The sequence below is a fragment of the Desmodus rotundus genome, chromosome X (assembly GCF_022682495.2).
Source record: "Desmodus rotundus isolate HL8 chromosome X, HLdesRot8A.1, whole genome shotgun sequence".
Lineage (NCBI taxonomy): Eukaryota > Metazoa > Chordata > Mammalia > Chiroptera > Phyllostomidae > Desmodus > Desmodus rotundus.
Genome location: NC_071400.1, coordinates 26,612,416 through 26,626,811, shown reverse-complemented (window position 1 = coordinate 26,626,811; position 14,396 = coordinate 26,612,416). Strand labels below are relative to the sequence as shown.

Sequence of the window (14,396 nt, the reverse complement as noted above, 5' to 3'; positions counted from 1 at the left end):
CACCTATACAACTTTATTGCTCCCTCTTTTATAATGTTACATTGTATGCCAATTAAATTTATAATTATTATTTTAGTCCTTTATCTTTTAAACCATATAGGAAAAAAGGAGCTACAATCCAAAAAATAATAATAATAACCATAGTGGCTTTTATGTTTACCTATAGGTACCTTAACTAGTGTTCTTTTATTTCTTCATATGGCTTCAAGTTATTTTATAGTGTCCTATCATTTCAGCCTGAAGGGCTCCTTTTAGCATTTCTTGGAGGGCAGCTCTACTAGTGATGAACTCTCCCAGCTTCTGTTTTAACTTGGAATATCATAATCTCTCATTTGTGAAGGACAGTCTTGCTGGATACAGAGTTATTGGTTAACAGTTTTATTCTTTCAGCACTTTATATATGACATCACACTGCCTTCCCAAGAGAAATCGGCTGTAAATCTTTTTGAGGATCTTTGTACACAATGCATCACATCCGTTTTACTGCTTTCAAGTTTCTCTTTGTCTCTGGCTTTCAACAATCTGACTGTACTGTGTCTCGGTGTGAAATCTCTTTTGAGTTTTTCCTGCTTGGTGTTTGTGGAGTTTCTTTTCTTTGATGTGTAGTTTCTTATCTTTCAGAAATTTTCAACCATTATTTTTTCAAATATGCTTTCTGTCCCTTCATCTCTCTCCCCTGCCTCTGGGACTCCATAATGTACATACATACTGGTACACTTGATGGTGTCCTATAGGTCTCATAGGCTCTGTTCATTTTTCTTCGTTATTGCCCTCTTTCTGCTCCTCAGAATGGATAACCTCAATTGACTTATCAAGTTGTCTGATTGTTTCTTCAGCATTCTCAAATCTGCTCTCGTACCCCTCTAGTGAATATTTCATTTTAGTTATTGTACTTTTTTTTTATTCCAGAATTTGTTTGGTTCCTGTTTTATAATTATTTCTTTATTGATATTCTGTCTGATGAGATCATACTTTTTCTGGTTTCCTTTAGTTCTTCCCATGGTTTCCTACAGATCACAAGCATATTTAGGACAGTTGATTTAAATTATTGATCTAGTAAGTCCATTGCATGGGCTTCCTCAGGGACAGTTTCTATTATTTTTTCTTGTGAATAAGCCATATTTTGTTTGTTTACACACCTCATAATTTCTTGTTGAAAACTGGACATTTGAATATTATGCATCAACTTGGAAAATCAGGTTCTGCACCTCCTCTGGGGTTTATTGATGCTGCTTACTGGGGGTTATTGTTGTTTGCTTGATCAGTGACTTTTCTAAACTCATTTTCTAAAGTCTATATTGTTGTCATGTGTGGCCACTGAATCTGCATTCTGTTAACTTAGTATTCAGCTAGTGTTTTAAGTTTTCTTGAAGGCCAGAAGCCCCCACCTACCCAAAAAAAGAAAAAGAGAGAGAAAAGGAAAAAGTAAAAAAATAACCTCCCACTCTCTGCACATTGGCTGTGTGCTAGGGCACTCCTCAACACTTGGCAAGGCCATCTATAACTCTGCCTTAGTCTTCACTTCCTGCTTGTACAGAGCCTGAAGACCAGTCAGAGGAAAACAGCTCAGGGTCTTCTCAGCCATTTTCTGAACATGCATACAGTTCTAGGCATGTACATGGCCTTTTTTCCCTATTACCTGGTATATTCATCTGCTTTTTAAAAGCCATTATTCCCCTCCACCTCCCCCCCCATGCCCTGCCACATAGCTTCTTATTCAACTTCTTCCTTCCCAAGTTTTCAGCCCCCCTATCGTTTGCCCAACTGTTGTTTCTTGCTCCAGGCTGCTAAAGCCAATAGTTGCTAAAGCCCAAATGCTTTGGGCAAAAGCCACCACAGCTCTGGGGATGTTTCTAGTCAGGCAAAACAAAAGACAGGCCCTTGCCCCAGTCCTTTATGGAACAACCAGATAGGTCATAACCCACAGTTCTCTGAAAACAATTCTTTGCATCCTCTGGCATTAACAATCCTCACTAGCAGTGTGGGTTTCTATCTTCCCAGCCAACCACGTATCTGAGTGTGATAGATAGTACACAGGCAATTTAAAATGTGACACTGCTCTTATCCCAGAGCAGTAGCTCTTTCTTCACCAAGGCTTTCCTTGGTTGTTTTAAGTTTTTTATTAAATTCCAGAGTCCTGTAAAAGTTGACTGACAGTTTTTGCCAGCTCCTTGGTTACTTTAGTGGAGGGACAGACCTCCAGAGTTCCCTACTCTGCCATTTTCATGGTGTCCTATTGCTGCCATCTGTGGACCCCAGCATCACTGCCCTTCATTTAGCACTGCCCCTCTGATTCACTGTAGCTCTCTCTGACTCTATTCCTCTCCTAACTTTAGGAGATTTTCATATATATGTAAATGATAGTTCCATCTTGCTGGCCTCTTTGTTCCTTGACTTTCTCTTGCCAAAATCTTCTCCCTTACCTATCTCGGCCTTTCTCTCAATATCCTAAACTTAGTATTACCAATACCTACAACCCCTACAAAATGCCAATTTCACATATATACCCTCAAGTGGGTCCTTAATGCTGATGGCCAATCATACTCTATTTCCATTGCCCATTCACTCTCTCACTGTCTTACACAACTATTTCCTATCTTCTCTCCTAATCTCCAATACCTCCTCTCTCATTCTCTCTGCTGATGGCCTTGCTTTCTATTTCAATGAGAAAACTGGAACAATCAATAGGACTTTTATAAACTCTCACCATCATATCTACCCACCTACCAACAACTATACCAACATATGCTGCCTTTCCACCTGCTATTATAGATGAATTCTCTGTGCTCCTATTTAAAGTCAGTCCATCCCCTTATGCCATTAACTCCATTCTCTTTCCTACTCAAGGACACTTCTCCAGTAATTCTTTCCTCTCTCCTACATCATCGGCTTTCCTCTTTTTTACTCAGTCATTCCCATTAGTATACGAATGTTTTTCTCTCTCCCATCTTAAACAAAATCTCTCCAGCTCATTTGCCCTACCAGCTACCACCCCATTTGTCTGTGTCTCTGGAGCAACTCCTTTATAGAGTTGTCTATTCTCCCTGTGTCCAATTTCAGGGTCCCCATTCTCTCTTAACACTACTCCAAATCTACCAAAATATCTAGCTTTGACCTTGTTGCTGATAAATCCAATAGTTAATTTTTATTCCTCATCTTAAATGACCTATCAGAGGCATTTAACAAAGCTGATCATTACTTCTTCCATTTAGCTTCCAAAATTCCATATTCTCTTTGTTTTCCTCTTACCTCATATGTTCCTCCCATTCTCCCAGGCCCTTTAATATTGAAATGCCACAAGAATCAGCCCTTGGATCTCCTCTCTTATCTCTCTATAGCCAACCCCTGATGATTTCATCCAGTATCACAACTTTAAATATCATCTCCACACTTTTGACACCTACGTTTCTGTTCTAGCCTAGTCCTTTCTCTGGAACACCAGATCCACACATCCAGTAATTTACTGAACATCTGCACTGGGATATCTAACACACATCTCAAACTTAACATGTCCAAAACTCAATCCCACTGACAATACTCTAGATCTGTTTCACCTAAAATTTGCCCTATCTCAGTTGATAATAACACCATCTTTGTAGCTGCTCAATCCAAAAAAAAGTCCTTAACTCTGTCCTCTCAGATTCTGTATCTAATCTACCTGAATACTATTGGCTCTGCCTTCAAAATATATTCAGAATCTCACCAACTTCCACTGCTACTATAACCATATAGACTCTTTAGAAACTTAAGTCAAAATACAAATTCACACTATCTCTTTTTGCCTCTCATCTCTCTCACACACACACCACTCATGTTACCACTAGAGATGGCTACTAAAGAAACTCCTCCCTTTAACAGCTAGTAAGTAATAGAGAAAAAATTAAAGCATCTGTCCTGTCTTTACAGTAGGAATGTATTTCAGAGCAACCAAACGACCAAGTTGATAAGGGATAACTCTTCTTCATAAGAAGAATGACACCTAATAAATGTAGAAGGCATGATAAAATTAGTAAATCAAGAATTTGAAACCTTAAATAATTGACTGAGGAAAGGATCACCCATGTATTCTAAACCACTTAATGTAAGATAGAAGGAAAAAATGGGTGTTCACATGGTGACAAAGAATCAACCTGCAGATAACCTGCTACTGACAAGGGAGGAAATATCAGTGTATAATGGAGTAATAAAACTGTCGTCAACTTACTGGAACATTAAAAGTCAGACAGATACTGGATGTTATACAATATAAAACATAATGCACAATCCACGTATTTTTGCTTTTAAATATTTTACCCAAACATAGTCAAATCAAGCCTTTAGACCCAACTCCAGGTACATAAGGAAGACAGGAAACAAAGAACAAATTAAACCAACCATGAAAAAGCAATTAGATAAAGTCAAAAGGTAGAGTGTTCTATGGGGATGGTTTCTTGAACAAGTTGATGCCTTTAAAGAAAGGGGAGCTACTATTCTAAATTAAATAATTCTAACAATCAAATACAATGTGTGGTGTTTGATCAGATCATTTGACCAAACCAGTTGTAAAATGCATTTGGGGGGAGGCAATTTGGGAAATATGAATATGGTCTGTGTTTATTATATGATAGCAATCTAGTTAGGTATGAAATTGGTATCATGGTTAGTGGTACATGGAAGTATAGCATCATGGTTAAATAGAAAAATGTCCTTACTTTTAAAAAGTACAAACTAACATATTTAGGAATAAACATTCACAATATCTATAATATAACTTAATGTTTCCAAAGAAGCATACCACCATGTTAATAAACTTACTTCTAGGTGATGGGGTTATGGGTATATGTTATATTATATACTCTTTCCTATGTGTTTGAAAATGTTCATAATAAAGTGAAAAAGCAAAAAGAAACAAAATGAAAAAACTAAGCCAGATCACATCACTCTCCCACTCAGAATCCTCCACAGGCTTCACCAAGCATCAAAGTCAAAAACTTTGCACTAGCTCTGTGTGATCTAGTCTCTCGTCTCTGACCTCCTCTCCTATCGCTCTCCCATTCAATCACTCTGATCCAGCCACACTGGTCTCCCTGCTGCTCTTCAATGCACCAGCATGCTTACACCTTAAGGCTTTGCTTTGCTTTAGCTGTTCTCTTTGCCTGAAGATTCTTCTCCAGATACCTGTAGTTTACATCCTCACATCCTTCATTTGTTTGTTTAAATCTCATCTTTTCAATGAGGTCTACTCTTACTGTTCTATTTAAAATTGCAACCTGCCACTCTAGCACTCCCAATCTTCCTTATCCTGCTCTGTATTATTTTTTGCTCCATCTCACTGATCAACTTCTAACATACCATATAATTTATTTAGAATGTTAGTTTAGCTTCATAAAGGCAAGATTTTCTATTTGTTTACAGATGTAGCCCCAGCACCTAAAACATTACCTAGTATGTAAAAGATGCTCAATCAATATCTCTTAAATTAATCAATTTGGTTTATAACAGCACCTAATCATGCTACCACTGTTACTACCACCATTGTATTTTGACTCCACACATGAAGGAGCTATGATGGTGAGAGCTATCATTTCCTTCCTCTTTCCTCTGGAAAGACAACTCCAACCAAGTGTGTCTTTTGACACCCTCACACTTTCTAGTACTCCATTCTGCCTGTCCTTTGTGCTGCCCCTCATACTGTCCCTAAATCCTCTATCACAGCAATCCCTGTTAGGGGAATCAAGCAGATATGCATGTCCAATTTTCCAAAATGATCATATGCTCTAAAACTGCTTACATCCAGCTTACAAGTCAAAGCATCCAGGATAGCTGATCACAGGTTGAAACTAGAATAGAATCACTCTCACTGACTTTATAGTAGAAATAATGAGCTTTGCCAAGAAGTCCTAACATTAAGGTGGGGAGGGGGAAGAGTGGCCTGTTAACCCAAATAAGTCCCAACTGGTGAAAATATGGGTTGCAGGCAGGAGTGAAATTATCAAACAGTGATGGAAAGAGGGGAGGGTGGAGTAAAGCAAGGAACTAACATACAGGGTGACCATATATGCCTAGGAGCCAATTCCAAGGGTTACGTTCTCTAAGCAGCTCCTGATTTTGGTGGCTTTCCTTACTTTACCTCCCAAACCACAAATTACCTAAAATTCTCTGACATTTCCTCCCCTGGCCTTAGTGGTCCTTAAGACTGCAGATTCTCACAACAACCAGACAGCTCAGGTAATGAAACAAGGCAATGGTGTTACCGAAAGCAATATGAGGGTTACTCTTTCCAACACTAGGTTATTTCTAAATCAAATGTTTCTTGGTTGGGTACTTCTTATACAGGGTCCGGCACAAGTAACATCCTTTTTTATTACAAAATATTTTATTACAAAATCATAAGCATGTAATTCTGTAACATAACAATATCACACTCAAGTACACCATATGACATTTTAGGTGAAATGTTCAAATGGAAACTATAAATTATTACACTCATGTTATTACCCTACCTACCACACTCAAGCAGGCCTTACTTCTGCTGGACCCTATATTATAAAAAGGCCTAATATCTATTTAAAAATGGATTATTCCAACACTGTCAAACCCCAGGGAAATTTTAATTCAGCTCAAAAAGTGTTACTATTATGAGGAATATTTTCATATAAAAATTTTAATTCTAAAACTCATATGCAACTAACAATACTTGATGTTATACAGTAGGTCGTCATTACTCAAGTGTGCTATGCAAACCTACAGTCTCCAAAGCCCTAACCTATTAATCATGCCCAAGTTAAATTTCAATTACCCTGTCACTTTAACAGTTGGGCTTCATGTTCTCCAAGCCAAAACTATCATGGTGACTCTTAAAATGTGATGAAATACTTGAACTTCTCCGTCCCTGTACTCCCTGGCTTCTGGTAGGAACTGGAACAGCTGCCATCACTAATTTTTGAACAAAGGTGAAATACTCTTGCCCAAAACCCTTCCATGTGTCTTGTTTGATATGAAAAAGCTATATGCTTTCAAGTTCTGATCTGATTTCTATTCTAGAGCATCCCAGACTGTGAAAAATAAAAGATAACCAGAGGCACTAGGTGGTATATCATTTGAGAATCCTAAAAGAAATCATCTTACTATCTATCCTGAACTTGAGCTCCAGAGGACAGAAATAGACACGCTTTACCAGAGAACTCATAGTGCCTGCCAAAACAGCAGCACATCATAAACACTCAATAAATGAGTATTTCCTGATTAGTTGAGCAACCCAAGCAAGCAGACAAATCAAGAAAGCTATACCAAAAGGCTAATGGAGGCCTTATTACATTAAACTGACCATGCTGTCAACAGATAGACCACTTATTTACAACTAGTGAGCACTTACTATAGACTTAGTAACTAAATCCAGAGAAATTAGTAAAACATAGACCCTGCCCTAACTGACTCACAATCTGGCAAAGGAGATTGACATAGTTTATTCTAATATAACCTGATAAGTGTTAGTCTGTGTCAAGTTTTATGAAAATATAGATCAAGAAGTGACTAATTCTGCATGGGTGAAGTATCAGCCAAGATTTTATAGCGCAAGTAGCACTTGCTTTTACAGAATAAATAGAAGTTCATAACACTAAGAAAAGACAGGTGAGAGGGTTATGTAAGAATAGTTTTCTAGTTATAAGGAACTGCATGTAACCAAAGTCTATCCAGAAGGTATCCAGCCATGTAATATAAAAAATACAGACATTTATTGAAGAAGATACAAGATACAAGAAACACTATACACAGGACAATGACACCTCAGTCCCCTTCAAGTAGGTACCCTGGGACCTCACACAGTTCTCCCAATCACCATCAGCTGCCCTGTCGTATTTTCCTGAATCTCATCAAGGATCTGAAATCTCTTCCCTTTCAAAGGTGATTTTACTTTTGGGAAAAGCCAGACAGGGCACCAAATCTGGGCTGTAGGGAGGCTGAGTCACCTGGGTGATTTGCTGTTTCACAAAAAAACTGCACTAGACGTGATGCATGAGTGGGCACATTGTCATGATGAAGCTGCCAAGCACCAGTTGCCCACAGCTGCAGCCTTCTGAATCATCCAAATAGTTTTCTCGGAGGAATGTTCAAGCTTTACGCAAAATCTGATGCAGATTCGTTGCTCTCCTCAGTCAGTTTGAATGCCACAGCCACACAGTACACATGCTCACTCTACAGGATGGCTACTGCCCCCACTGACTAGTATAGTGAAGTCATCACTGCTCAAGCATGTTCATTCCAGTCCACTTTCCTTGGCTGCCAGGTTACATCGATGGTCGTGGGTCGTGCAACTCATTATATTAACAATGGCTGGATTTTTTATGGGGAGACCTTGTATACATACCAATGCCTATACCTAAGTTCAGGAAATAGCTAGTAATTTCATATGGCTAGAGTATCACATTTGAGGGCGAAAAACACTAAAGTTGAGGCTGGAAAGAAAGAATGGGGCTACACTGTGAATAGCCTTTTCTGACATGTTTAGAAGTTTGAATTTCATCCTGTAGGCAAGGGTTTTTGAGCAGTCAATTAGATCTCTTTCAGAATGTAACAGCAGAAATAACATGAAAGACGAATTTAAAGAGAAATAATCACAGGCAAAGATTTATTACATAACTACTGTAGTGGTTTGAGTGAAAATTATTCAATGTTCATTGTCTATACAATAAAATTCTAACTCAACACACTATTCAAGGCACTTGACAATAAAAAGTGCACCTACCTTTTCCAATTTCACTTCCTGTCCCTTCTTTACCCCACATCTTACAAAACAGCCACATCGGACTAAATACCATTTCTTCAATCTCTATGTACATTCATACTGTCACATCTTCATTCTCACACTATTTGTTACTTCTAGGCAGACAACTCTCAACAAACAAGTACTCTTCCTTCTTCAAGGTCCAGGTTTTTTAAAGTTTATATCTATAAAGTCTTCCCTGATCCCAACTCTCCCAGGGCAAAAAATGTATTATGCTTTTTTCTAGGCTTTCACATCACATCATTCATATCACTAATACAGTACTTATTACAGCTCATCGCTAGCCATCCATTTCTCTCTCTCCTCTGCTAGAATGGTTGAGCTGAAACCAATCATTTACAAATAAAATTATACACATAAGATCATGAAATTAACCTATAGATAGATATAGATACACACACACACACATTTTTTTTTACCTGGTAAAACTTGAATTTGAACCCAAGAATATGACACAGTGTTTGCGGTTCACACATACTCATGTAAGATTCTAATAAAGATATAAAGAAGTCATCATGTTCCGGCCTGCATTCAAACACTTCTAAAATGACATCCAAAACTCTATTGGGATCCAGATTAAAGCATCCTGCAACAGATGAGATATGCAAAATTCAAAATGATTATATATCATTTCTAGTAAAGCCATTAACTTTCAGGGACAACTTATATAATAAATAAGATAAAAATATTTTTAAAAACAACTTCTTTTACAAGTTTGCTTCCCCTCCCCCAGAGGGAAATCTTTATAATTTTTAAGATCATCAAGTCATGCCCCACATTTCATAGATGAGAAATGTGACTTGCCCATGATTACAAAATGGGTTAATAACAGGGCTGGGCAGGTGCCCAAAACCTGTGACATTAAGTTGAGTAAACTTTCTTCTACAGTACACTGTCCCGTCAGTTCTTCATTGCTCAGGCTAGTGAAAGAGAGCTACATTTTTTAACACTTAGCAAAGTATGAAAATCAAACAATGTATGTTTTACAATTTAGGCAACTAAAGGTTTTTTTTTAACGTTTTATGCAGAAGTTATTTGTAATGTTGATAAAAAGTTCACAAAAGTAGACCATTTTGAGAACAACTTTGTAGTTTATCTTACATATACAACAAAAGTACAAAATATAATTATATCACTGATTATATTTATGAATTGTGTTAGCATTCTATGGAAAAACAGGTATACTGCTGATAACAAGAGATGAGAAAACATCATGGAATTGGGGACATAAAAAAAGACTAGATAAAACAAGCAAAACAAGAAGAAAATAGACGATCTAGGTAGAGCAGGAAAAGAAAGGGAAGCAGCACTAAATAGGTGCTGATGGCCACTTATCCTCACTAATCTCAATGGTAAACTGAAAAGGGCCCGTGGACATTGACTTAACAAACATTCCTGCCAGCCACCCTCTTCTTAATATGTATATCACCTCTATTTGCATTCAGCTTCAGCTGTTACCATAATTAAATTATAAAGCAGTCACATCATATATGCATTTAATTTATGAGAATGCATCTATTTACACACAGCAAGTAAGAAAAATAATTTAAGTGATATAGGCCATTCCACCCATCATTCCTCTCAAAATGTATTCTTATAACCCAGAGCGAGCATGAGCTATCAATCTGCTGTTGCCTCAATTTACATCAGTTTCTACATGCCTTACACATCAAGTTGAATGAAATTCTAGTATTTTAAATAACATATTTTTCATTAGATATAGCACCTCAATGCAAGCTAACCACTTCACTGGGGCAAGCATATAAATACTAAATTTCTTCTACTGCTACACAAAAATAGAACAAGTGTGTTGAAATTAGGGAGAGATGTTAGGTCTAAATACTGTACCTACGGATAACTTAGGGGATTTTTCAAAGAACATTCTCATATACTCTATAAGAAGAAATTTCAAGAGTTATTTCTATTAACTCTACATTTTACACTTAATTATACTAAATGCTATAAAACTAATGTCCAATTAATTGAAGGGTAAGTCTTCGATTAACATCATCAATATTTTACAAGTTTAAGCAAAATAACGTATATAACAAAACCAATTTTACCACATAAAGAAGCATTAAGTTGCTAAAGATCTCATCAACATTATAATAATGAAATGATGTTGAAGGAAACCATGTTACTTGAGGACCTGCTGTATCTTACACTCACCTAGAAAACTGAACTCTACAAATAAGATCCAGTAAGAAATGAAGGATACACTAATTGCAATAAAAGAACAATTTACAGGGAAACAACTATAGAGTGGACTAAGCCAAGAATCAAATCGATGATATGGAATATAAGGAACCAAAAAAACAACTAATGAGAACAAGAAGAAGAAAATACAGTCCAAAAAAATGAGGATAGTATAAGCAGCCTCTGGGACAACTTCAAGAGGTCCAACATCCCATCATAGGGGTGCCAGAAGGAGAAGAGAAAGAGCAAGGAATTGGAAACCTATTTGAAAAAATAACAAAAGAGAACTTCCCTAACTTGGTGAAGGAAACAGACATACAAGCCCAGGAAGCACAGAGTCCCAAATAAGATGGATGCAAAGAGGCCCACTCCAAGACATAATAATTAAAAAGTAAAGGTTAAAGATAAAGAGATAATTTTAAAAGCAGCGAAGAGAAAAAAATGTTAATTACCTACAGGGGAGTTCGCATAAGACTGTCGGCTGATTTCTCAAAAGAAACTTTGCAGGCTAGAAGGGATTCACAAGAAACATTCAAAGTCATGAAAAGCAGGGACCTACAGCCAAGACTGCTTTACCCACCAAAGCTATCATTTAGAAATAAGGGCAGATAAAGAGCTTCCCAGACAAGAAAAAACTAAAGGAGTTCATCATCACTACGCCATTATTATATGAAATGTTAAATGGACTTGTTTAAGAAAAAGAAGGTCAAAACGATGAACAATGAAATGGCAATAAATACATATCTATCAATAATTTAATCTAAAAACCAAACTAAGCATATAAGAAGAACAGAGAGAGAATCATGGATATGGAGAGTGTTTTGATGGTTGCCAAATGGAAGGGGGTGTGGGGGAATGGGTGAAGAGGTGAGGTGATTAAGAAGTACAAACAGGTAATTACAGAACAGCCATGGGGCTGTAAAGTACAGTATAGGAAATGGAGCAGCCAAAGAACTTATACATATGACCCCCAGACATGAACAATGGTGGGCGATTTGCCTGAGGGAGTGAGGGATGCTGTGTGGAGGGGGGCAAAGGGGCAAGATTTGGTACAACTGTCATAGCATAATCAATAAAATGTTTTAAACAATAAAAAATTTAAAAAACTGTTATCTGAAAAAATAATAGTACCAGCAACATGATCACACAATAATTATGCTAAAATAAGTGACACAATAAAAGAACTCACTATATGATTCCATTTATAAAAGAATTCTAGAAAATATAAACTAATCTATAGTGACAGAAAGCACATCAGTGGGTGCCTGGACAGGGGGGTTGAGGGGAAATGAAATATAAAGAGGTAAGAAGAAACTGTGGACAGGAGTGATAGAAATGTGCATTATTTAGACTGCAGTGATGGTTTCACATATGGTTATACATATGTTAAGACTCTAATTGTACACTTTAAATATGCACAGTTTATTATATGTCAATTATGCCTGAAAAAAGTGGGAAAATGTCTCCAAACTGCTGCAACATTAACAATAGATTATGAAAGTAAGATCTTGCAAATTCTCCAACCTTATAACTGCTCCTACATTTATTAAATATAAAAATTCAGTCACTGAATAAAATGAATAATACTTTATTCTAGCAGAGAGAACAAAGATAATTGAATATAATTTTGAAAAAATGGCTGACTTATAATTACCCATTAAGTTACATACACAAAACTTGTGAATAGGGTCTAAGAACAGTAACATAGTACATAGAAATTTAAGTGTTTTATTCACATTGCTTTAAAGTTTCTACTTCCAATGTGCTACAATGTGAACCACTGACACTATGTTTCATTTAAGGGTAGTACTCTATCAAGGCTATTCTATTAGCGATCTGTACTATCAACTAACTACCAACTTCTTTCCAGGTGCAATTTAAGGCAGGAATCTAGAAGAGGCATATATTGTTATTCATAACAGATATCAACCTTTGCATTTTCCACTGCCTTATGAATTTTCTATTAAATGTATAATGTGCTATATGTTGATCCAATCAATTACAATGACCTTTTTGCTACATAAGATGGAAAAAGTTGCCAAACTAAGAGTTAGAAAATAACCTTTTAAACCTAAAACTCTGCTAAGCAACAGTTAAACTATTTCATATACAATGATAATCTAGGAACAACCAGTAAGCTTGAAGTATCCAAAATATTTTTTTCTAATGGCAGCAGTGATAGCACAGAGGCACTCTTGTGCGCAAGCATCTTAAAAAGGCTTTTGTCCAGCTCAAGCATGGCAGCCATGTGATCTTGAGAGAAATCATAAGCCTAGCTCCATAGCTCTATCACCAGCTAGCTATATTAAGGAATATACAAACATATACACACAATACATTTATGCCTTTTAAGGAATAAATAGGGAACCATATCAGAAGGGAACAAATGGAAAAATCAGGAAATGGTGGGCCTGTAATGCCATAGATTCATTTTTTCACTTAAACACTAAGTAACTACCCACTGTGTGCCAGGTGGTTATCATACATAGATTAAGAAAATGCCTCCCCTACCCTTGAGGAGAATTCAACCTTTTGGATGATACATCTTTGAAGAAAAATGCACTGAAAAGTAAATGAAGTTTCCCCAAAGACGCCAAGATGGCCAGTATATTAGAGCATGTGATTTCAACTACAGGCAAAAGGTATGATTAAACTAACAATGGCTGTTTTAGGAACAGGCCAAATTGAGATTCTTAACAGAAAAAGACGGCCAAGGTAACACTGTAAACATGAATGGGCGAGATATCTGTCCTGTACATTTCAGACAAGAAAACAAAATATCTTCAATCATCATATTCCTGACATAATGGACCTTGTAAAACTAACCATGTTTTAAATGACCATGTTTTGGACATGATCTGGCATCTAGAATTACTTTAGAAACAGGATATGTTATGGTCTGAATGTTTGCCCCCCACCCAGAATTCATATTTTGAAATTCTAATACCCAATGTGATGTTACGAAGTGGGGGCCTTGTGAGGTGATTAGGTCATGAAAGCAGAGCTCTCATGAATGAGATCAATGCCCTTAAGAAACAATTTCCTTGACCATTCCATCATGTGAGAATACAGCAAGAATTCACCAGTGTGCAACTAAGGCTCTTCACCAGAATGTGAACATGCTATCAACCTGATCTTGGACTTCCAGCCTCCAGACCTGTAAGAAACACATTTCTGTTGTTTATAAACCAGCCAGTCTGTGGTGCTTTGTTAGAGCAGTCAAATGAACTAAAATAGTCTAGTAAAAACTTATGCTAGGCTATTTCTAAGAAACAGTATTTGCAAAAATCTGCACATCTGAAGGCAAGAAATTCCAAAGAACAAAGCTGCAAAGAAATACATCTAACAAAATAAAAATATAACTGTAAAACACAACTGCGATTGAGAACACCAACTGCTGCCATCTTTTTCATAGTAGACAATAACGACTTCTTCA

The 14,396-nt window shown here is 36.8% G+C and overlaps 1 protein-coding gene across 9 annotated transcripts in view; it reads right to left on the bottom strand.

The window, feature by feature from the left end:
• THOC2 (THO complex subunit 2) overlaps positions 1 to 14,396 on the bottom strand; it is a 116,923-nt gene that overhangs the window by 59,185 nt on the left and 43,342 nt on the right. For all 9 annotated transcript variants that reach the window (XM_053916991.2, XM_053916993.2, XM_053916996.2 and 6 more), the window contains exon 8: positions 9,184 to 9,350. In XM_053916991.2, coding sequence (XP_053772966.1) covers positions 9,184 to 9,350 — 167 coding nt within the window. The remainder of the gene's footprint in view (positions 1 to 9,183; positions 9,351 to 14,396) is intronic.